The sequence below is a fragment of the Ammospiza caudacuta genome, chromosome 8 (genome assembly GCF_027887145.1).
Source record: "Ammospiza caudacuta isolate bAmmCau1 chromosome 8, bAmmCau1.pri, whole genome shotgun sequence".
Lineage (NCBI taxonomy): Eukaryota > Metazoa > Chordata > Aves > Passeriformes > Passerellidae > Ammospiza > Ammospiza caudacuta.
In genome coordinates, this window is record NC_080600.1 from 31,880,084 (window position 1) to 31,902,182 (window position 22,099).

General features: G+C 37.2%; 1 protein-coding gene across 1 annotated transcript in view; it reads left to right on the plus strand.

The window, feature by feature from the left end:
• The window catches only part of PTPN4 (protein tyrosine phosphatase non-receptor type 4), a 105,317-nt gene extending 89,828 nt beyond the window's left edge, over nucleotides 1–15,489 (plus strand). Inside the window, exons 20-27 of the mRNA XM_058810028.1 lie at nucleotides 677–843; nucleotides 2,291–2,381; nucleotides 2,468–2,529; nucleotides 3,290–3,436; nucleotides 5,739–5,867; nucleotides 7,292–7,440; nucleotides 10,461–10,596; nucleotides 13,079–15,489. Of these exons, the coding sequence (XP_058666011.1) occupies nucleotides 677–843; nucleotides 2,291–2,381; nucleotides 2,468–2,529; nucleotides 3,290–3,436; nucleotides 5,739–5,867; nucleotides 7,292–7,440; nucleotides 10,461–10,596; nucleotides 13,079–13,165 (968 nt within the window). The 3' untranslated portion in view covers nucleotides 13,166–15,489. The remainder of the gene's footprint in view (nucleotides 1–676; nucleotides 844–2,290; nucleotides 2,382–2,467; nucleotides 2,530–3,289; nucleotides 3,437–5,738; nucleotides 5,868–7,291; nucleotides 7,441–10,460; nucleotides 10,597–13,078) is intronic.
• The last annotated feature ends 6,610 nt before the right edge of the window (nucleotides 15,490–22,099 follow it).

Sequence of the window (22,099 nt, forward strand, 5' to 3'; positions counted from 1 at the left end):
GCACATTTTCTAAAACAAACTGTCTTTCCCTTTGCATGTTAATTACCTTTGTATTCTGGATAAAAACATGTGAGTTGTAGAAGTGAGGAGTTGCCAGTTTCCTTCTTTGTAGTGATGTAAAATAATTTAAAAATAGGCTTTTGAACAGCATATGTCTGTTATGTGTAGCAGAGGATGCATATAATTTCTGAACTTATAGGCAAGAAATCCATAGAGCATTGATAGCTTTATAATGCCATGTATCAAATGCAATTTTCTCAGGTGGTCTCCACATCTTGCCCTAATTACTGAAGCCTAAAATGAGTTCTGAGTGAATTGTAAGTAAAATATAAAGGCAGCTATAATGATATCAGAGGCATGGTGTGAGAATCTGAGATTTGAGAGTTACATCAGACAAGGCAGGGTATAATGTGAGTTTTGATCAAAATTTTAGCTGTTAGTGAGGGGCTTTCACTTAAAATTACTATTACACTAAAGAAAAAAATAGTTTTGTCATGGATTATAATGATCAGTGAAGGCTCTCTGTCCTTGCTGATGGGGACTAAAATCAATGTGCTAATAAGTGTGGATTTTTCTACAGGAGAAATGTGGTAGTTTTGCTATTTTAAATAAATAACTTATAGCTAACTTTAGTCAAACAGCATCTTCAGAGCATTCATACCTTTTCTTGTTGTAGCTGTCTACGATGTTGTGGAAGAGAAGCTGGAGAGTGAGCCTGATTTTCAGTACATCCCTGAGAAATCTCCCCTTGATGGTGTCCATCAAGATGATAATGCTCTGAGGGAGTCCATGATTCAGTTAGCAGAGGGGCTTATCACTGGAACTGTCCTGGCTCAGTTTGATGTGAGTACTGAATTGCCTGGAGCTCGGGGCAAGTTCCACCTCTTTTGGGACAGCAATTATTTTTAAATGAAGCAGATTTCAGTTAAATTTCAGTACAGTCAGCATTCTTTGGGAAAACAATTGCCTTACATTCTCAAAAGAAAAATAACCAAGGGAAAAAAATCAATCCTGTATTGTATGTGCAAATTAAGAACACCTAATCCTGGGTTTTAGTTTTATAAATAGTTTTATTGATTACTTACACTTCTTGTGATTATCAGGGACATGCTAATAAAATACTTTCATAAAGATGAAGGCTGAAGAATGTCTACCAAAATATGTGTTCTGTACTCAGGCCTTCATTCCATACCTAAGTTGCTGTAGAAACTGAATGACACTGACATTCTATAGGCATTCTTGATGAGGGAAGGTGAAATAACCAATGGAAAATACTGCCCTAATGTTAAAGGCTAATGTAACTGTGTTTTTAATAAATGGTTGATTTTTACTGACATATTTCAGAACAGTGGTGCATTTTCTGTGGGGCATTAAGCTGCTGATAGCCATGGTCTTTCTTCAGCACTGACTTGGTGATATCCCTCTTAAATGCATGAGATCAAGTGGCTTAAAGCAGGAAAGTGTAGGTTTGTAAAACACAGCAGGGCAAATTCTGTGAATTCCTCACCAAATGAGACCTAGCATTGTATTTTGCAACATATATATATAAAATACATTTTATATACTATTCTTTAAGAACTTTGGTAAAATTTCCTTTTATATTTAGAAAGAGCAGATTTTTTTTTCTAAATTATTAAGAATTCTGCGTTAATACAAGTTTTATTCTCCCTAGCAGGTTCAATGTGTAAAAGTTTTTTAAACTGCTTTTTTTGAACCTGGATCGTTTCACTGATGTTTTTTGTAGCACAAGGGTTGTGGCAATGCATGACTAAGGCATGAAAGGGCAGGAACCTCTCAAAAGCAATTTTGTACAGGAAAAGAGCAAAGTAACCAGGATTTGCTCTAAAGTTATTGGAATACAGAAGGACATCTGGGGAAAAAACCAAAAATTCTGACTGAAAGGAGTGCAATGTAGTTTGATGCCTATACACAACATAATCTGCTTGTCCCAAATGATCAAGTGGGATGTCCATATCAGTGAGTTCACTTACCACTATACAATACTAGTTTTTCTCTGGATTAATGTTCTAGTGGAAGATTGAAATTTAATGTTCATTTTGTCTTTAACCAAGTTTTGGCTACATCTTGGTCATTTTCAGTGATCCCAGAGCATAACTAAATTTATAGTGCTTTATTTTTAAATGTGTTTTCATGTTTGTGGAAACTACTGTTGCTCCATAGTGTATGTCCTAAAAAGCACCTCTTTTTAGAGCAAATTCTCTTTAGGCAAATAATGTAATAATGAGACTGTTGCATTTATTATGTTCTGACCATCAGCTTTGTCTTTTAGCAATTGTATAGGAAAAAGCCTGGAATGACAATGTCTTGTGCCAGATTACCTCAAAACATTTCCAAAAATAGATACAGAGACATTTCGCCTTGTAAGTATTGCTATGTCTGTATGTGCTCTGAAAGTATTTTACTGTGCTTACTAAATTAGTAACATCTTCCTGAATTTTTTCTTCAGATGATGCTACACGGGTTATTTTAAAAAGTAATGAAGATTACATCAATGCAAATTATATAAATGTGAGTAGTATTTTTCAGAAGTGCTTCTGATATTAAGTAATTCTATAGTTTTTCAATGAAAAAATTAATTTTAAAAATCTTTTTTCATTAATCTAGTTCAGGCTGGAATACTAAGCCTCTAGTCAGGTGATTTGAAATTTCCTGTAGACAATTTCCTTCCTAATGTTTGGTGGCACATCTTTTCAGAAATGTTTAAAGTCTACCCCTGCATTTAATGTGAAAAAATGCAAACTGAAGCCAGCCCTCTCCAGAGCCATTAATTCTTCTTTTCTGATTACTTTCTTGACAGTTGTGTTCAACAACAGTAAAGGTTAATTTGGCATCAATTTCTTTTGCTTCTTATTTTTTTCATTGTTAGTAACAGAAAAATTACAGCTACTTACTGTAATGAAAAAAACTCCAGATATTAAATTCTGAGATCTGTCTTTTAAAACCTATTGTCAAAAAGCCACAGAGCAAGAAATAGTTGCACCTGAATTATTTGCCAACTGCTCTGTAATTTCTTTTTTCACCCATTAATCTTCATTGTGGCAACTACATGACTGTCAGTAAAGTGTAAAGTGTATTTGAATCTTTGTAGTAATTTGCATGTGAAACACTTAAAGAATTTTTATCTGTGCCAATTCATATTTGCTAGCCTGTAAGAAATAGAATTAATGTCATGGCTGCTTTTTTAAAAATCAGTTGCTAAACTGTAAATGTCTGATGCCTGACTTTTATTTGCTGTAGGAATTGAAATAATGACTTTGTCTTCTTTTAGATGGAAATCCCTTCTTCCACAATAATAAACCAGTACATTGCTTGCCAAGGTCCATTACCAAACACTTGTCCTGATTTCTGGCAGATGACTTGGGAGCAAGGCTCTTCCATGGTTGTGATGTTAACAACTCAAGTAGAACGGGGCAGAGTAAGTAAAACATTTCCTTAAATGCCACTTCCACAATCTTCTAAAAAACTGTTGGTGATTAGCCTTTAAAATATTAGAGGAATATATTGTGATGGCATATAATATGTCAAGGGGATAGTAGGAAGTAGTATTAAACTAGAAAAGTGTACGTAGAGTAGATATAAGGAAGAAATTTTTACAATGTGAGTGGTGAAATACTGGCACAAGTTGCCCAGAGGTGGTGAATGTTCATCTCTCTGACTGAAGGTCGTGTTGGATGGAGCTCAGAGTAACTCAGTCTAGTTGGAGAGCTCCCTGCTCACTGCAGGGGGCTGGACTGGATGGTCTTTAAAGGTCCATTCCAACCAGAACTGTTCTGTCAGTCTGTAACTGTTTTTCATAAGAACAGTGCATTCCTACTTCTTTTGCAATGATGAGTCTGAGATTTTAAACCTTCTGGAGTTCTTAATGCAGCCAATAGTTAAACTTTGTTCAGTCCTGAAATACACTTAACTCTTCATGTATTTCCTCAAATACTTTCAGTCTGCTTTGTTAGATTCCTTATTGTAAAGTAAAAAGCATCTAGAATTTAGCTTCATAGAACTTTTTTTCTCCAAACTTCAAATGAAGGAACTCCAAGAAGTTCCATCAGTTTTCATAGAATACTTCTTTGATATGTAGTGAGATTAATTTTTAATGCAGCCTAATACAGCTTTGTAGGGTTAATGTCCCATGCCTGGATGGGTGTCTTATCAAGGGTTTTCCTAAAACTTGAACTCTAAAATTTCCCATAAAATATTATTCTGTTATAAAGATTTGTTTAATCATGTGAAATAATCATTGCCCTTTAATTTGTATATGAAATGTGTTAAAATAGAATACCAGTAATAGAGTAATTAAGAGTTAAAATTAGTAAAAATAATTGTGTGTGGTGCTATAAAAGGCCTCAGGTGAATTTTTTTGGCTTGTTTGGTTTTGGTTTAAGCTGTAGTTTCTCCTTAATAACTTTGGATTTCATGCAGTTCTATCCTTTGGAGATAGGCAAAACAATCAGGTGTGGTCATACACAGTGTAATTCCTGAGTTACTTGGTTTAGTCTGGAGCATTCACAGTAGCACTGGCTGGTTAAGTGTGTGGACAGAAATGACTGTCTGCTATAATTCAGTGTAGTGGAATTCCTCCATATCAGGATTTCTTTTGAAGATGGATTTATAATGGGTTGTGGTTGTTCTGACCAGCTTGAATTGTAGTTAGCTGTCTGTATGTATTCTGACTTTTTAACAACCATATACTTGCTGTGAGGTCAGGACTCTATATAGAATTAAAATAATTGAAGGGAAGTTGCAGTGGTTTTAAACCATTTTTCAGTGACTCAATGTTTGCATGATGCTGCCTGCTCCCAAATAACCATGATTAGAGGGAATTTCAGTACAAGTGCCCTTTTACTTTGAGTTTTCTTTGCAGATCTGCTAAGAACAGACTTGCAATAGCAGTTCTCTGAGGTTCCCCCACCCCTTCAATAATGATATTTGTGGAGTTCTTTAGAGAGCTGCTTAATAATGAAATAAAAGGCCTTATCTGTCTTATACCCATAGGCAGACTCCCTGCTCTAAAGCTGATCATGAGGCTTCTGACATCACTATCCCACTGCATGCCGGGATGTCTCAGTGGAGCAGGAAGTCTGCAAATCTGGCTGCTCTTAAAGACTCGCCAGGTGGGTTGGAAATGCAAAAGCACACTTGAGCTGAAATGACCTCTGTCATTAGGCATTCAAACCATATTTCAGAAAATCACAGTGTTTGAAGTTTTCATTCACATTTGAGGACTTGATTGGGAGTCCCTGAAGTCCACCATCCTCATCCCCTTATTTTCTGCATTAGCTTAGCAACTTTTTTGTTGCGTATTTCCCTTTTTTTTTGTTTGTTCTTTTCCCATATAAGTGTTCTTTGAGAAGATCAGATTAGGATTCTGAAGGTCAGAAATATTTATAAAGCAGCATCTTTGTCAGTCAAGTGTTAAGATGGAATATTTATAGACAAAGTCTTAAAAAAATTGTAATGGATGTTAAAGGCAGCATCCATCTTCAATTAAACTAATGCAAGACCTGGTGCATGTGTCCTCTTGGAAAGAGAAACAGGAAATCTTTATGATACCCTATTTTATAAACAGTAATCAGGTAACAAAGTCTATTTGGTAAGTAATTAAATAGTGTTTACAAAATGATCAAAATAATCTGTAACAAATAAAGGTATAAAAACTAGAGGAAATGGAAATTATACACTGAATTTAAACACAGGCATCCTTAAAAATGTGTTGACCTTAGGTTAAATGCCATCAGTACTGGCCAGAGCCATCAGGAAGCTCATCATATGGGAATTTTCAGATTACCTGCCATTCAGAAGAAGGAAATCCTGCTTATGTCTTTCGAGAAATGACATTGACTAATCTGGAGGTAAAATCTTAATATATTTTCATGTATTATCCTTGGATACTACCTAAAACATGCATAGATTTTCTTTTCAACTTGGTGGCATATCCATATAAATGAGACTGTTTATTTCTAGAACCCTCTAGAAAACGAATTGTCATGTACTTTCCTAGGAGAAATTCTATCCATAAAATGATAACAAACTTTTCAAAAGTGAAAATATCACTGAGATTCATTTTTCATAATCATATTAATTGGACCACATGAAGGATATATCATTTATCCTAAAAGTTTTTATTGGAGTATTTCATAACCGGGCCAAAGAAAAAGAGTAATAAAAGAAGTTGAGAAACTTGTTATTCCCTTGATGTTTTCAGAACATGTGAGACATTAGAGGTGTTTCATCATCACACTGATGATGAAAAGTCTTTGTAGAGGCAAATAGTTCTTAATTCCATCTTGAACAGTACATGCTAGAAGATGGAAGATAAATCCTGCTGAAAGATGAATCTGGAGTGGTAACTACATGTAAACAAGGACCTTTTTGGACATGCATTGCACGATTGTCAGGGCATATGTAGTTTTCAGAGTCTTCCCAGCCAGCATTTCAATGTCAGAAATGTTTGGAAATGAGTATCTGGAATTTAGTTCACGTAGTTATTTCTCACTGCTTGAGTTGCCATTTGAGAAGCCAGTTTTATACAGCTGCCTTTTAGTCAATTTGCAGTTAAAATTCCTGCCCTGTGTCCTGTTGAGACAATTGCTCATCTGCTATCAGCCGTGGAATCTCTGTAAATGATTCAGTGCCTAAAGGCTATTTAAAGTGCAGTAGCTCCTCTTCTTTTGAAATTCGACTCCGGTTGCCCGGTCTGTCCCCTCCCCTAACCAGAGGCCGATTGATTACATTTGTGATACCACAGCAAGGGCCGCGAGGGAGGGGAAAACAGTGTCATTGTGCCTTGTAGGTGTAGGAGGCTCAGTTTAAGCCAACACACTGCTGCTGTTCACACAGGGTCTGAAGGAAAGCTTTTTTGTCTGATCTCCCCTCCTTACCCCACTTCTGTCATTTGATCTTGTAAGATGCTGTCTCGTTCTGTTAAATTTGGTTTGCTAAGAATATGACCACCTTCTTGTACATCTAGTGTTCAATTAGATTGCTGGTATCCTTTAACTGCTTTTCTATTACATGCTCTGTAATTTTTTTCACCTGTTGAAGATGAAAGCATTTGTGGATTTCCTATTTTACTTTTAAGGAAAAAAAAAAGTAATTGTAAAATCCAGGATGACTGATGGTTAGCTCTCACAAAGCACTGCTAGTTGCCTGAAGCCGCTTTGATTATGGGTACAAGTTGCTATCAATGTACTATTGATGTTTATATTATTGTTTTTGGTGCTTTTTAAAAATGGGACTTGAATTACCCTTGATGAAATTTCATGTTTCTGATTAGAAAGAGGAAAGCCGCCAGCTGACCCAAATCCAGTACATTGCATGGCCTGACCATGGGGTTCCTGACGATTCCAGCGATTTCCTCGATTTCGTGTGTCTCGTGCGAAAGAAGAGGGCTGGCAGAGAAGAACCTGTTGTTGTTCACTGCAGGTATCACATCTTTTTCCCATTTTATTAAATCATCAAAGGGAACTTTTTATCATCAAATAGCTGTTCTGTGCTTTGTTCCTGAAATAAGTATTTATTAGTATCTGCTGTGGGGATGACAGGAAAACTCAAACCTTGAAATAAAACAAATGTTTAATGTGGTAATCACATTTCAATAAGCAAGATTTTGAACAGCAACATGTGTTGATCTGTTCAGGCATTTTGCTGGGATGTTTTGGGTTTTTTTCCAATTTAAATGCTTGTGGTAACAATCTACATAATAATTCAGGGAAATGGCAAAAGATACTTGGTAACCATGAGGAATAGGTTCCTGTTCTACAAAGCTCTAGAGTAGTTGTGTTAATAATCCATAGTGGAAAATGTGGCTGGTTTATTAAAAGATCAATTAAAACATATTTTCTCTCAAATCTGCAGTCTTAGGCTATGTGGTATTTTGATGCTTACATTAAGATGAAACATTTTTCTCAACAGTTTACCTTTGTCATGAGTTAAAATAGCTGTTGTTTAGATCTTTACATACACATGAAACGTAATTTTTCTTTTCCTTGTGCAATACTTTGTTATAGCATCCTCCATTCCTTTAGTGAATTTCAAGACCTTAATCATTTTAAAATACCTGATTGGCAAACTAGAATAATACCAGTTGTTTTCAAATGAACATGTGCTATCACAATTCCTGGGGAGCAGTTCTGTGAATATTTGACCTCTCAATTCTGAATACTCCCCAAAGAGTCAGTGTAACTGAGCCAGGCATATATCGTTCTTTTCAGAGAGAAGCTGAGAAGTGTTAGGGATAAAACAAATTTGACGACTACAAGTAAACTGGACATTTATTGAAGGAGATGAAAGAAAAAGAAAAATACACCTTGTGTATCAGAAATTGTATTTCATTAGTTCTGCTCTCAAATTCTGTTTTATGCAGGTCAGGGTGAATCTGACTAGGGAAACTAGTACCAGAATGCCAGTGTCTTAACTGGTACTGCTTCTCAGCTTCCATTATTAATATACTTCTGGTTAATATGGTTGTGCAAAGATGGTGAAAATGGCAGCCAAATACACCCTCTATGTTATAAAAAGTGCAGAAACACTGGAAAAACAACATTGGAGAGTAGGAACAGTTTCATTCATCTCAAGGAGGCACAAGTTCAGCTCCAAACTGATAATTTCAATGTGCAATTGAAGCTTTATGAAAAATTTATGTTTCACAGAAGAAAAGAGATGGATTATCACAGTTGAACATAATTTACTTAATTGGCCCAACTTGGTGGCTGTTGGGAAGTATAACCAAATTCCAGCAGGGAGTCAAGCAGAAGGAGCCCAGGTGTTCCTCCATATGGTGCACGCACTCTATTTTTAACATCTCTTCAGTATAATGGGACAGGGCATTAGTGCAACAACATTTGTTTTCAGGACTAAGCCACCAACTTTAGTGTGAGGAATCCAAGTAGCCAATAGAAAATTATTTTATTTTGTACAATAATAATAATAATGTGAAAACAAAATGGTCCATACCTATAGAGATTATAAAGCAACCAATACCTTAAGGAGTTGGAAAGGTTTTTGTTACATTGAGCTGCATAAACCACTAGTTTCTGATGTTGTATCATGTGGTTATTTTTATCTTTACAAACTCTTACTAGTTTTGTTGAACAGTTTCTAATTCTTGTTCTAGATGAGATAGGAACCACCCATCTTGTCCATGCCTTTCATGATTTTTATGCCTTGTCTCAGTGTTCTACTCCATCAGTCAGTGATTGCCTTTTCTAAGCTGAGGAGTCCTACCCTACCTTATGTTTGTCATAGGGGAATTATCACATTTTCCATCGTTGTTGCCCTCTGAATCTTTTGAAATTGTAAAATGAATCATTAGGTTCCTTGACAGTTACTGTTTGTTTGTGCCTGGATTTGATAAAGCATTCTGCATTTAAGTTCTGTACATATAAATTCTAGAAATATAAATATTACTGAATCATTTTATATAACCAGCACATGTACAGCTTGTCTTAAAATTCTTATGGCATCACTGAAATATAGAGTAGCTTTAATGCCACCTCCTGGACAAAGATTCAAATAGTAGTTTAGCCAGACTTATTTTGAAGTCACTCTTTAAAATCAGAACAAGTGACTTCCAAAGTTTGAAATGATTATATTAATCACTTTAGATCCAAATAATTTGATTTATTGTATGAGTTAGGATAATGCTGGCATTTCAAAATATGTATTTGTTCCTGTATTCCAGTATGGGGAAACATTTGTTGTCCATTTCAAAAATGCAACATTAATTGAAAGATTTGAAACTGTTCATTGAATTCAAGGCTAAATATTCAGTCTTCAAGGCCCGCCATTTCTGGAAAAGCCTAGGTGTACATAAAACAAAGTAGATGAATCTTTAAGGACAACATATTTTTCTGTAAGCTCTCTTGATAATTTTTCCATTCTGAGATGTGTATGTTATGGTACTTCCTTGTCTTGAAAGGGATTGCTATCATGTATTCCTTTTAATAACAAGAAAACAATCCTTATTGTCAGCCTACAGAGGTTTCTAGTAATTGTTGTTTTACTTGGAAATAGGAAGGTATGCATTGCTTGAAGGACATGAATCTGATTTTATTGGCCCAACATTGCAGAAATCATTTCAGCAATGGCCCAGCTGACACAAAGTGTCCAGCATGCACTGGTGTTTTGTTATCCCCTAGACGTCAGTGTGGTTTGTAACAGGATCCTACCAGACATCTCTGTCAGTTCAGCTCAGGGGAGTGGCTGGGTGAGGCACTTCCTCCTCCCAGGAGGGGCAGTTCTGGTGGGTACCTGATGGGCTTTGCTCTGTTCAGCCAGGACTGAGGCTGCTTCCAGACACAGGCACCAGTCCTGTCCCTGCCCCAGCAGTATGGGAGCCATAATGGGCAACCCTGAGAATCCAGGAGAAGGAAGATCTTTAAGTATGAGCTGTACTCCAGACACTTGGTTTCATTTTCCACTTTGTGTTTTTGTTGCTGTTGCAGTGCTGGGATTGGCCGGACAGGGGTTCTGATCACGATGGAGACAGCCATGTGTCTCATTGAGTGCAATCAGCCTGTTTATCCTCTGGATATTGTAAGAACCATGAGAGATCAAAGAGCCATGATGATCCAAACACCTGTGAGTATCATCCCTGCTGTTCTGGGCTGCAGAACAATGATTTCCTGTGATCCAGTCATACTGGATGGGATTTTAATGCACTTGTTGATCATAATGCAGAGATCACCTTTATCCAGTGCAGCTGTAGCCTTGGCTCCAAGTAAAAATAAATTCTTAAGGCTATTGGAAAGGAGCAATTCTTTAAATTTCTACAGAGAAAACTTGAAAAAAGGGCAGCAGCTGTTTCAGGGATACCTGGCAAATAATGACAAAAAGGTCAATTTTAAGCAGTGTAAAAATCACTCAGAGAAGAAAGAAGGAGCTTAATTCCAGTTGTTAAAAATGGGAGTAGTATAAAAGATAAACACAGAAAGAACCAAAGTATGCAAGAAAAAACTTTGGTGATAAAATTCAGTGATTTTATGATGCCTTAGTTGTAATGGAAACAAGCCTTAATTATGCTCTGTAAGTGACTTAAAGGGAAGTGTTCAGAGAAATAATATTTGTAAAAATCAGTGTGTTAAATCTAATGTGAGATGCATCAAAGCAATCCTAAGTAATTTTTTCTTTAGTCTAAAAAAAGTAACTTACTACAGGATTCTTTTGAGGGTTTCATACCTTAAGATACCAGAACTTATCATGCACCTGTAACGTTTAGGTTTTGTGAGATAATTCATGTATTATATTTCAGATTTGTGAGAGTTTTAGAACAGATTTAGAGACTTGTTATTCTATCAGTCAGGTATTGCTTATCTATAAAAGCAGTTTAGTGTAGTGTTTACATTTTTAGAAAGTACCTAAAAAGGGTGAAAAGTTTGAGTGGTGTTGCCTTTCAGAAAGAAAAAAAGAAGATTGGATTTTTGGTTGTTCCAAACTTCGGATAGTTGCAGGTTTTTTTATTTTTTTGAAAAAGTAATCATGAGTAATTGGTGTAGTTTTACTCACAGTATACAGCATTTAGAGAAAAAGCATCTTGAAGGAGAAAAGGCATTAGATCCAGTATTGAATCACAATTACTTGAAGGTAGTTGCTGTAGTAATTTTCATGTTCCCGCTGCTGTTCCTCGAATGAAATTTGAATAAATTTTTTTTTTCTTCAGAGAGTATTAAGGCTGACAAAAACTATGTATGTGTCTCCATTTCTAGTTCATCAGTCATTCAGTGCTGCTGAATTCGTGTTCCAGTACTCATGTTTCACTAAAAAGTTGTATTCAGGTAGCACAGGAAGGATGAGAAAGGTGATGATACATGAAAAATAGCAAAGGATGGCTCTTGCTGTTTGTGACAGCTCTTCAGGATGGATAGCTGTCTCTCTAACATATGTAGAGGGGGAGAAGGTGTTATTAGTAAAGGTAGGAGTTGCAGTGGTGAGAGGTTCTAACTGCATTTTTTCACAGTATGTGCTCAATATAATCTGGTGTAATATAATCTAGTTTCTTAATTTTTCTTAGAAAACAAAAAATGTCAAGGTTCAGTGAAAAGCGGGTGTTTAGTGCATCGGAGGGAGAAGCTCTAATAAAGCAGTCGCGGTTTTTTAGGTTCCATGCCCCTCCGCCGTTCCCGCTCCTCCCCCGGCGGCCCAGCCGGGCCCGCGTGTGCCGCGGTTCGCTCGCTGTCCGCGGGGGGGCGCTGTGCGCGGCCGCTCCGCCGCCCTCGGGCGCGCTGGGGACAAACGGGGATTTACCCCCAAGGAGAGAAATGAATGTTTCATATACACCCGGCAGGATGGCAAATGATCGCTCTAGTGCTAGATGTGTTCATAACCTCTCAAGATCTGACATCACTAACTGCTGCATAGACAGGGCTGTTCCACAGCACTGACAGTGCAGCTGTGCTGGAGTTGTAACCAGCATAGACTCGTTGTGCAGGATGCAGTGTGAGTTGTGGTGCTTTGCATTTATTTCAGTTTGTTTTCATTATATTCTAATTTGATTACTGTCGGGTTTTTTAACTCTTATTTGAATAAAACAAACTGTTAGTCCCCTCTGTGTATGCAGGTGCTAGACTTCAATGCCTTGAAGAGTTAGACATTATATAATGTTAAGAAACGGAAGGTTTGGGTTTTTAAAACATGAAACATTTCTTTTAAATCAGATTCTGACAGGGAGGTGCCAGTAACATGCCTGAGTTAATGTAAGTATGAAAAAGTGCTTTGAAACTATGGCTTCTAAATCCAATGGCATGGAAACCTCAGTGAAATTTCAGCAAGGAAATAAAGAGGAGAAAATTGCTAAATAGGTGATGTTGTAATAGTAATACTGGGGTTTTGGGTTATGACTTTCGGTATATATTTCAAAGGGCCATTCATCCTATTCTTCTGTTGAGAAACAAAATGCTTTCATCTAAAGTTCCTTTTGGATTATGTTTCCTAAACTAACTTTGAAACACAGTTCTTGGCCTGTCAAGAGAATGGGGTGGGGAAATCTTAGAGGCCTTTTGTGTTTCCAAATGACATTTTTCAATTACATTTCTTTTCAATTTACTGAATCTACTTTCCTTTTCAGAGTCAGTACAGATTTGTATGTGAAGCTATTTTGAAGGTGTATGAAGAAGGATTTATTAAACCTTTACAAGCATCACTGCATAAGTAAAGAGCAAAAAACCTATGATATCAATTGAGGAATCCTGTCCTCTATAATGAACTGGCAACATTCTTTGTGCCATAATACTGCTTGCAGGAAATTATAGTGAAGTACAGCAAAGAATTGACAAAGGACTTTGAAAACTTCAGCACTGTTGCACTTTACGTTGAAACAAAATCAGTCTCTGAAACTCTTCTAACCTTCATCTGTTTGAAGACTTTATTTTCGTGATTTGCTCCGAACAAACCATGGACTGAAAGAACTGATTGTGTTCAGGGTAATCGCTGATGTTTCATTGTAGTGCCATATACTGCGCTTCTGGTTGAATTGCTACAAACAAGGCTTGGAATTATTTCACTCTGTTTTACACCCATGTCTCTTAAAATGAAAAACAAATGAAAAAATACACTAAGCCATGGTCTTTTTCCAGTGCTAGGTTTATTTACTATGTACAGACTCTCACAGTTTTGTTTTTTACAACATTAGCAATATTGCCAATACTAGATAGATACACACTGCCTACTGATGCAGCACACTTTGTCCTACACCCTTACTAGAGACCAGCTGGTTGTTAGAGGAGAGCTGGCATCTGTTAACCCAGCAGTAGCTGCATAATGCCCACTTACCAGCATCTTGTACAAATAATAACAATAAAAAATTTAAAAACCAACACATAAATAAACAGCATTTCTTTGGCACAGCTCGTGTGTCATACACTGGTGTATTCTGATTTGTGTGACTTCAGATTATGTGATGGGAACTAGTGCATGCATTATGTCTTAACCCCTTAAGTGCCTTGAGACTTACAGCGTACATCCAGTGAGAGGCACTCATGATTCCATGGGGGTGGTATTGTCCTGTCATATTTATCTTAATGGGTTCAGATTTTTTAAATGGCCCTTGGTGCTTGAAGTATGTTACCACAAGGGGTCATGGAAATACCATTCCCTCTTTTGTTATACAAGTACCTGTGTGCTACTCTCTGTAGCAAAAGCACCTCTGCCAACTTACTGAATGAGCATTGTATGCTGCTGTGCTGTAATTATATCAAAAATCTGACACATTCCTTCATTCCTTCCAACTAGTAACTTACTAGCATCTTACTACAAAATGCTGATAGGTCATTAGAAGCTGATACCTTGTTTTATCCTTTTATTGAGAATAGCTGTTTTACTCGATTAGACATAACTCTTTAATAGCACTGATAATTAAGTTGAACTTACAATCAGATGTGACTTAATTCCATTACCTTCTAACTAACCTGTTCAGTCCTCATAGTTGATTTCAAGCCATGTTCGTACAGGTCTGCCTTTTATTTTATTTGTTTGGAGGGGAGAAGGGAGGAGAACACTATGAAGTTACCCCAGAACTTAATTTTAATTTCATAATGACCCCAGTCGCCTTCTGTTATGCTTGTGCAAAATTGTTCCAGTTGGTATGGGTTGCATCTTATTTAAGTAGGTAGAAGATTAGTAAGAAATGTCTGTCTGATACAGTATCTGAGCTCATTCTAAAGATGCATAAGTGTCCCCATTTTTAAATATTTTTCTAGTATAGGAGAAACCAAGTCAGAAGCAAGGTACCCAGTGTAATATACTGTAAGAAAAAAACAGTCACTTATTTGACTGCCCTCTGACAGCATAATTTTGTGCCCTCTATTTAAAAGTTTTAATTTATTGTATTGGTTTCCTGAAAATGTTTATCCATTAAATTTTGTTGTAAGCTATATATATAGCATAGAATTTAAATGGAAAATTCTACGCTACATAATTTTTAACTATTGAAGAATTATATTGTATAATATACTTTGTTCTATGGACATTTGAAACAGATCAGCTATGAACTATTAAATGAAAAGGGATTCAGGCAATGTGAAATCCTGGCTTATGACTTAGTAATGAACAAGAACTACAATGCCAAATGAAAGAGAGTTTTAAATATTTTTCGAAAACAAAATAATATTAGGAGGGCTGTGGCCCTGTTACTTATATTTCTAGATTTGATGCTGAAGTCAATGTTATCCCTCAGTGAAAAATAAATTTTACAAGAATCTCTGGATCTGAACTGAACTGAAAAAGAGTAATATGGTAGCTTTAATCTCAGTTATATTTTAAGCCATTTGCAACAAATAAAAATTCTTTTTCATAATTCTTTAACTTCCATATGATGAGGTCATTAGCTGAGTTACTGGCTAGTTAGAAGGTTATATTGAACTCAGCACTTAATGTCCAAAAAATAAAAAAAAAAAACAACATCCATTGTACTGAAAGAAATTTTCTTCATAATTAAGTTGTAAACAAAAATAGCATTTGCCCTGTTATCCTGAGGGAAAGCAGAAATGGAGTTTATGCAGCATAATATATCATTGGTATGTCACATATTTAAATATTCTTATGTAAAATTGCCATAGCAGTTCGAGTTCAAAAGTCCCATTTATACCACAATTAAGTGTGGGATATGTATTGGTCATCTGTCATTACTGTTTTGATTACAAACACAGGCAAGAATAATAGATCTCCTCAAAATTTTCCTCTGCACTGACTTGTAGTTTATTATCTTGCTGCACTGGGGAAAAAAATTGAAACAAAGTACCTATTCTTAATGAATTGGCCATTAGCAACTCAGTGGCTTTTGGCTGTTCCAAAGCCAGGATAAAGGTAACCAAAAACTGCTTGGGAAAGAGAATAGCACTGAAGCCTTTCTGCAGCATAAATCAGTCATTTAAATTTTTCTACCTGTTGTGGTATAAATGGCCTTTAAAATATTTTTATATGGCCAAAAAAAGCAAAACTGCTTAATATTTTACTTTGGGTTATGAAGATCTGTATCATCCTTAAGAGTTTTTTAAAGACGTTTTTGTATGTTTCATGCTGTACAAAACATGAATGTATCTTTCGGACATAATGACTTATAGACCTATATGTGATTGGTGTTATGACTGTTGGATTTTATGAATAATTATTTTCATACCATTTGATTAGGAAAAATGTTGGGTGGGTGTGGGAAAGAGTATGTTTCTAACACTTCCATGATGCAAATCCAGTTAAAGAAAAACAAAAGTAGTTTTCATTGTAAATAAGAGCAATATTATGACAAATTTGTGCCAATGTAAAATGTTAAGATTTTTGGTTTTACTTTTCGGTTCAGATTGAAAACTACCACTACCATCTCTTGTTTAAAATGGATTTGAAGGGGGTTTTTTAGTAGAAAGACATGGGGCTCTAATGGGGGCTTTAAGTGGTTTTTGGGAGCATTTTTTACTTTTGCTAAATATGAAATAAGATACAGGTGTTATTTAATAACCACCTACAGACTGTCAGCCAGTCCACTTTGAGAAATAGTGCATTAGATATCCCAGGTAACTGAGGGCTGAAAATTTCATTTATCCTGACCTTGGAAGCATTTGGTATTTTCAATCACTTGTAGGTCTTAAGCAGTAAAATATTGCTTTTATGCATTTTATTTTTATCTATTCTCTCCCCGTTACGAGAAAGAGAACACCTGGGGATTTTTCTCACTAGATTTAATGCTAGCTGACATTCCTTCCACATTTCTCTGTTAAATCTCAAAAGCTTATATGCCATAGAGATAAAGCAATAACACTTCTTCTAGAATATCTGATTACAGTCTGGCACACCATCTAGTACAGAAAGGGTGAGAAAGCAGTTGGGACATTAAGGAACATGAGGAGGTTGTTATGGAACTTGTGTAGTTGGCAACTTTCCGTGGAGACCTTCCAAAAAGCTTCATGGTACCTGTGGGAGGGCCAAAATGCAGCAGATGTGCTGCAGTTGTGCTACCCAGGGAAACAGGACGAAGGGAAGGTCTGGCACAGAGCTGTTGGAGCTCCAGGCATGCTGTGGAGCTGAATTATGTGATTTTTTATGCTTATGCAGTGTGTGCAGGTATGTGGGTGATATTTGGTGGCTCAGGGAATTAGCATGAGCATGAAAAGCTCTACAGATGCATCAAGCCAAGCAAAAGAAGGTTGTCCAGTACATATGCTGTATTTTGACTGTAGAGCCACTGTGCAGGCAATCAGCAAGCCCCTCAGCCCTGAGGATAAAAGGAGTGATTGGTTATGGTCCACATGAAAATTTTGCATATTTGGACTTCCACCAAGTAGAGGAATGATGTCCTCTACTATCAGTTGCAGTCTTTTTTGTAGCTCACATCTCAGGTCCCTAGTTAGCTGGGTTGGGTGTATTTGCCAATTTTAGTGTACCCATCTTTTGTCTTGAGACTGAAAAAGTTCTTTCCCATTGCTACTTGTAGTGCTAGGATCCAGTATGAAGATCTGGTAAAAACATATTCATTGATTAACTGTGGATCTTGCACGAATATGCAGGTATTTATAATTAGTGGTGATTTGGAAGCTGTTAGAAGGAGGAAATGGTTGGTTTGTTTCAGTGTAACTGTTTTGTCCAGTCTCTGTTATCCCACTGCACTTAGTCGCTTGTTTGTTTAGAAGTTTGCAAAGAAGGCCAGTTCCTTATCACTGGATTTTACCTCTGTGCTTGTTACTCCCACAGATGTCTGTCTTTTCATAGGACTTCTCCTGCTACAAGTTTTGATCTGGTGCATAAGCTGTAAGTTCTGGCTATTGGCTTTGGCATGTTTTGCTGATTGAGATTTCAATGGTAAAAAGGAGACATTAGCAACTTTCTCAAAAAAAAGCTGAAATATTCCATTTTTAAAATTTAGACATTTTGATTAGTAGCCTTATTTGAAAAAGCCACTAAAATGTCTGATTCTAGTCTGCTGTAGGAAGAATGATGGTTCACAGACTGGCTGGCAGCTTGTTAGTTGTGGTATTTCATATTTAGCAAGCTTACACATTTTAAAGGATAATTTTTTTCAAAGTGTTTTGATGTTTGAATAGTAGCACTTTATGTCATGCTTACTACTGACTGAACTATTGGACAAAATAAATTGGGTTTGGAGAGAGATGCTTAATGGGTTTCTGTACAGAGATGATTTGGCTTACACCCTGGTACGAATGCTTGCTATTGTTGCAGCCATTTCTTGTTGATTGTTCACGTGTTTCTGAGGGATTTTCAGAAAATAGATATTAATAAGATAATTCTATCATCTCAATTTTCCTGTCTTAATACAAATATGACGCCTACATTTGGGAAAAAAAAAAAACAAAAAAGGAAAAAAAAGGTGCAAATAGAATCTTACAGGGTACTTGTAAATTTATGTGATCTCTCTCATCTAGCTGCAAATTAGCTATGTTTACTGTAAATGTTTCTGCTAAGCATTATTTTTAACATTAGATCAATTACCTGGAAATCAGTATTCTTTTTTTTTTTTTTACTTAACTTATTTGAATTTTGATAACTAAAGATAATGCACAACAAAGTTTAAGGAAGTTGTCACCCTTTTGCACCTAGGCCAGGGGCCTGAGACATGAGTGAGAGGGTTAAACAGTTTATGTTAAGCTGTTTTGTTTAACTAGAATATATCCACGAGGACTAGACTGTAAATGATCCAATGCAATTATCTCAGTACATTGGGGCACCACAGTAACAACCCATAATAATGTTACAGGAAAATTAAGGTAAGAGAGTGAAGGTTTTATCTTATCCAGTGTATCCAGATTTGTTTTCCATTTGGTTTGCTTCATTTACCAGTGATCCCATTTTAACCAGTCAATTTGGCAGGGCTGTTTGTGTAAGGTTTGGGGTTTTTTTTCTGTAACAGGTGCTATACTATGTGTAAATACAAAGGGAAGAGTACTATTTAGTTCCATCATTAACAATCAGACGGTGGCAATATTTTTGCCAGTTACTTCTGGTAATTAATTTGCATTTCCAGCTGTGGATTTCAGTTGTCAGATTTCATCTCAGTTTCATACTGCTGAATGATGGACTGCAAGTGTGGAGTAAATCATCTCAGAGTTGAACAGCTCTTGCATTGTTTAGACTAACTCTTGTGTATCTTTATTAATACTGGGGGGATGCAAAGGCTCTTCCCATAAGTAGACTTCTGCCTATAAATTTGTTTAAAAGCACATGAGGGGGAGGGAAAAAACAAACCAACAACCTAAATGCATCATCTTGGCTTAGCAGCCAGGGGGGTTGATGGAAAACGATGGAAACTTGAAATTGGTCAACACTGGACAATGTGAAAATAAATTCAGCTTTTGTCACTGCAGCTACTGTATGCTTTAAAGGGCCTTATGTATTTGTCCTCATTTTGATAAAATTAAAATTCTTGCCATTAAAATTATACACTAACTTCTACCGAAAACCAGCAGTTCCCAGGATAAATATGCTAATTAACATTTAACAAGTCTTGTTTTAATCTTAAGTAAAATTTCATTCTATTATGTGAAAAAATGCTGTTATGCATATTTTGTGGATATATTTAATTTCAGTTGACAAATAGTTGTCTAGGTACAGACTTGAAAATATATATATAGTTTACTTGTGGATCTTAATTGTTTAATTGCAAAATAAAGATGTGCTTTAGTAATTTAAAGTTTAATTTTTTGCGATTTTCTTGCTACTGTACACACGGTTTTGCTGTGCCACATTTCTTTGTGTCTGGTGCCAGATAATGTTCGCCTTGTATTTTCCTTCTTGACATTGTATAACATAAATACACCCTGTGGATTGTGCATTAGAAGAGGTTGCAAACTATCAGGAATTAAGTTGCTCAGTTAAAGCATCAGCCCAAGTTTTTGCCTGAAAATATGTAAATACTGCAAGATCTGCTCTAATGGAAAAATAACTTTTAAATTACCTTTTATGCAGTGAGTGTATTTGAGATAGTGTTCAGCAGAGATGATAATCTGATCAAAAAGCTGAGGGTATGATAAACACTGGTGTGAAGAACAAAAACTCCAGATGGAAGCTTGTGATGAAATATTTGCTGCCACAAAGTGAGGGGATGTTCAAAACAAAAGTGGGTAAAGATAATGAAAGGACTTAGGACACAAAACAAAATTCTCGGGAGGGATGTGTGTCTGAGACCCCTGTATGTTCTTAATTCCACTGATAAATACAGGACTTTAAAGTGAGGACAGGGTGTTTGGATTTGAAGTACAAAAATATGAACCAGTGGGAAAGCACTTTAAGGACAAAAACAGATGTAAGAAGAGGTTTTTCAATAGGAGGAGATTTGTTTAAACTGGAATAGGAAGACTGGATATAAGACAAGTAGCAGATAACACAGCTGAATGTGTACTGTGCACACTTGGACTGTATCTGAGTAGCAAAGAGGGAGGAAGGAGCAGACTGTAATTACAGGAAGAGTAGCAAGAGGGTGGTGTGAAGTAGAAATTGCAAAAATGAGCAACTGAGTCATTGTGTCACTAAAGCTACAGGAAGGACATAACCTTTGTGAATGGCTGGAAAGAAGTTCAATTTGAGGAATAGTTGAAGATGGTTAGAGCATTTAGGGACAACGTCCAAGAATCAGGGAATTCCCTACAATTCTTGGTCATGTAAGAGAATGTGAACTGCTGTAGACTCAGTAGGCAGGAGACTCCCATTTACCTGGCAGATCTCCACTACCAACTAAGCATCTTTGATATGCAAACCATTGGTTAGTTGATCTGAGAATTCATCAGATATCTGCAAACCCTCAAGATAAATTATTTTTCCACATTAAATATAGTAAGATTTTGTATGGTTTCTTTGGGAACTTTATTGCAAGCTCCCACAGGTATTTCATGATAGGCTACTGAGAACAAGCATAGTCCCTGCTCCTCTGATAAAAAGTAAATATCTAAATTCTCCCCCGTTTTGTAATCCACTTTTCTGAATAAATAAACAGGCACATGAATGTGAATCTCACCTTTCCTCAGAGCTCGCTCTGCTCCTCCAAGCGGCAGGAGAGTGGCTGTCAACCTGTTACTTCGTCAGCAAATGGTGGGCAATTACCTGCCAGCTTTTTTAATTTTTCCCCCATTTAAGTAAATGACATCAAAGGAACTCGATGTATATTCAGGCACTGGAGCTGAGGTATTAATGAATGTGGGGTTCGTGATGCCAATTCCACTGCCTGGCAGGGACTGACTGGTGTCAGCCCGCGATTCAGAGCTGAGCATAAAAAATGTTGTGTTATCTTTAGCCCAATATCTGCTCTCCCAGGCTATTAGATAGGCTGGAGTCGCAGTTATCCCGGGATTTTGAGGTGTCTGGAGCTCCTTTACGCCGAGCTTTGTCACTCTTAGCAGACATTACGCACGAAAAGTTTAATATTTCTTTTCCTCAAATACTGACTTGGACACAAATATTTATGTAATAAAAAAGCAGAGTCTAGTGCAGCCCTCAGTAATTGCTGCCGAGGAGCGGGGCTGGTGCCCCGGGCTGGAGTGACTCGTTAGAAGAGCGATGGGAGCGCGGGGCACCGGCACAGGCTGTGCGGCTGCATTTTGTAGTCGCTTATTTCAGTGTATAAATATACACTGATTTAGTTATAGTAGTGAATAATATACAGTTAGTTCAGTGTATACATATTAACAGTGTTCGCTTGTAGACGGCTCTGCTTGATTTAATACACTGCTACTGCTGCTCTTTCAGGCACTGTTTAAAGATAAGACTTTCTTACAAATTTTATGGTTTAAGCGCGCGTTTACCTAAAGGTTCGAGCTACCGCTGGGCAGCCTAGGGCTGGTCACAGTCCTGGCCAAACCACCGAGGGGAAACCTCCACGCCTCATTAGCAAAAACTGCAGAACTTTTGGGAAATAGCCTGAACGCGTCCCGAAAGCTCAATCCCCAGGGCTGCCCCATCCCCGGGGTCGCCCCGCCGCCCCCGCTCCGCGGCCCCTCAGCCCGCTCCAGGCTCCGCGCTGCCGCCTCCACCCCCCCCGGTCAGCACGTGGTCGGCGCCGTGCCCCCCCCACCCCCCGCGGCGGCCCCTCCGCCGGGCGAAACCACCTGGCACGGGAGGGGGGCGCCCCTTCTCCACCGGGCCCCGCCCCGTTAAA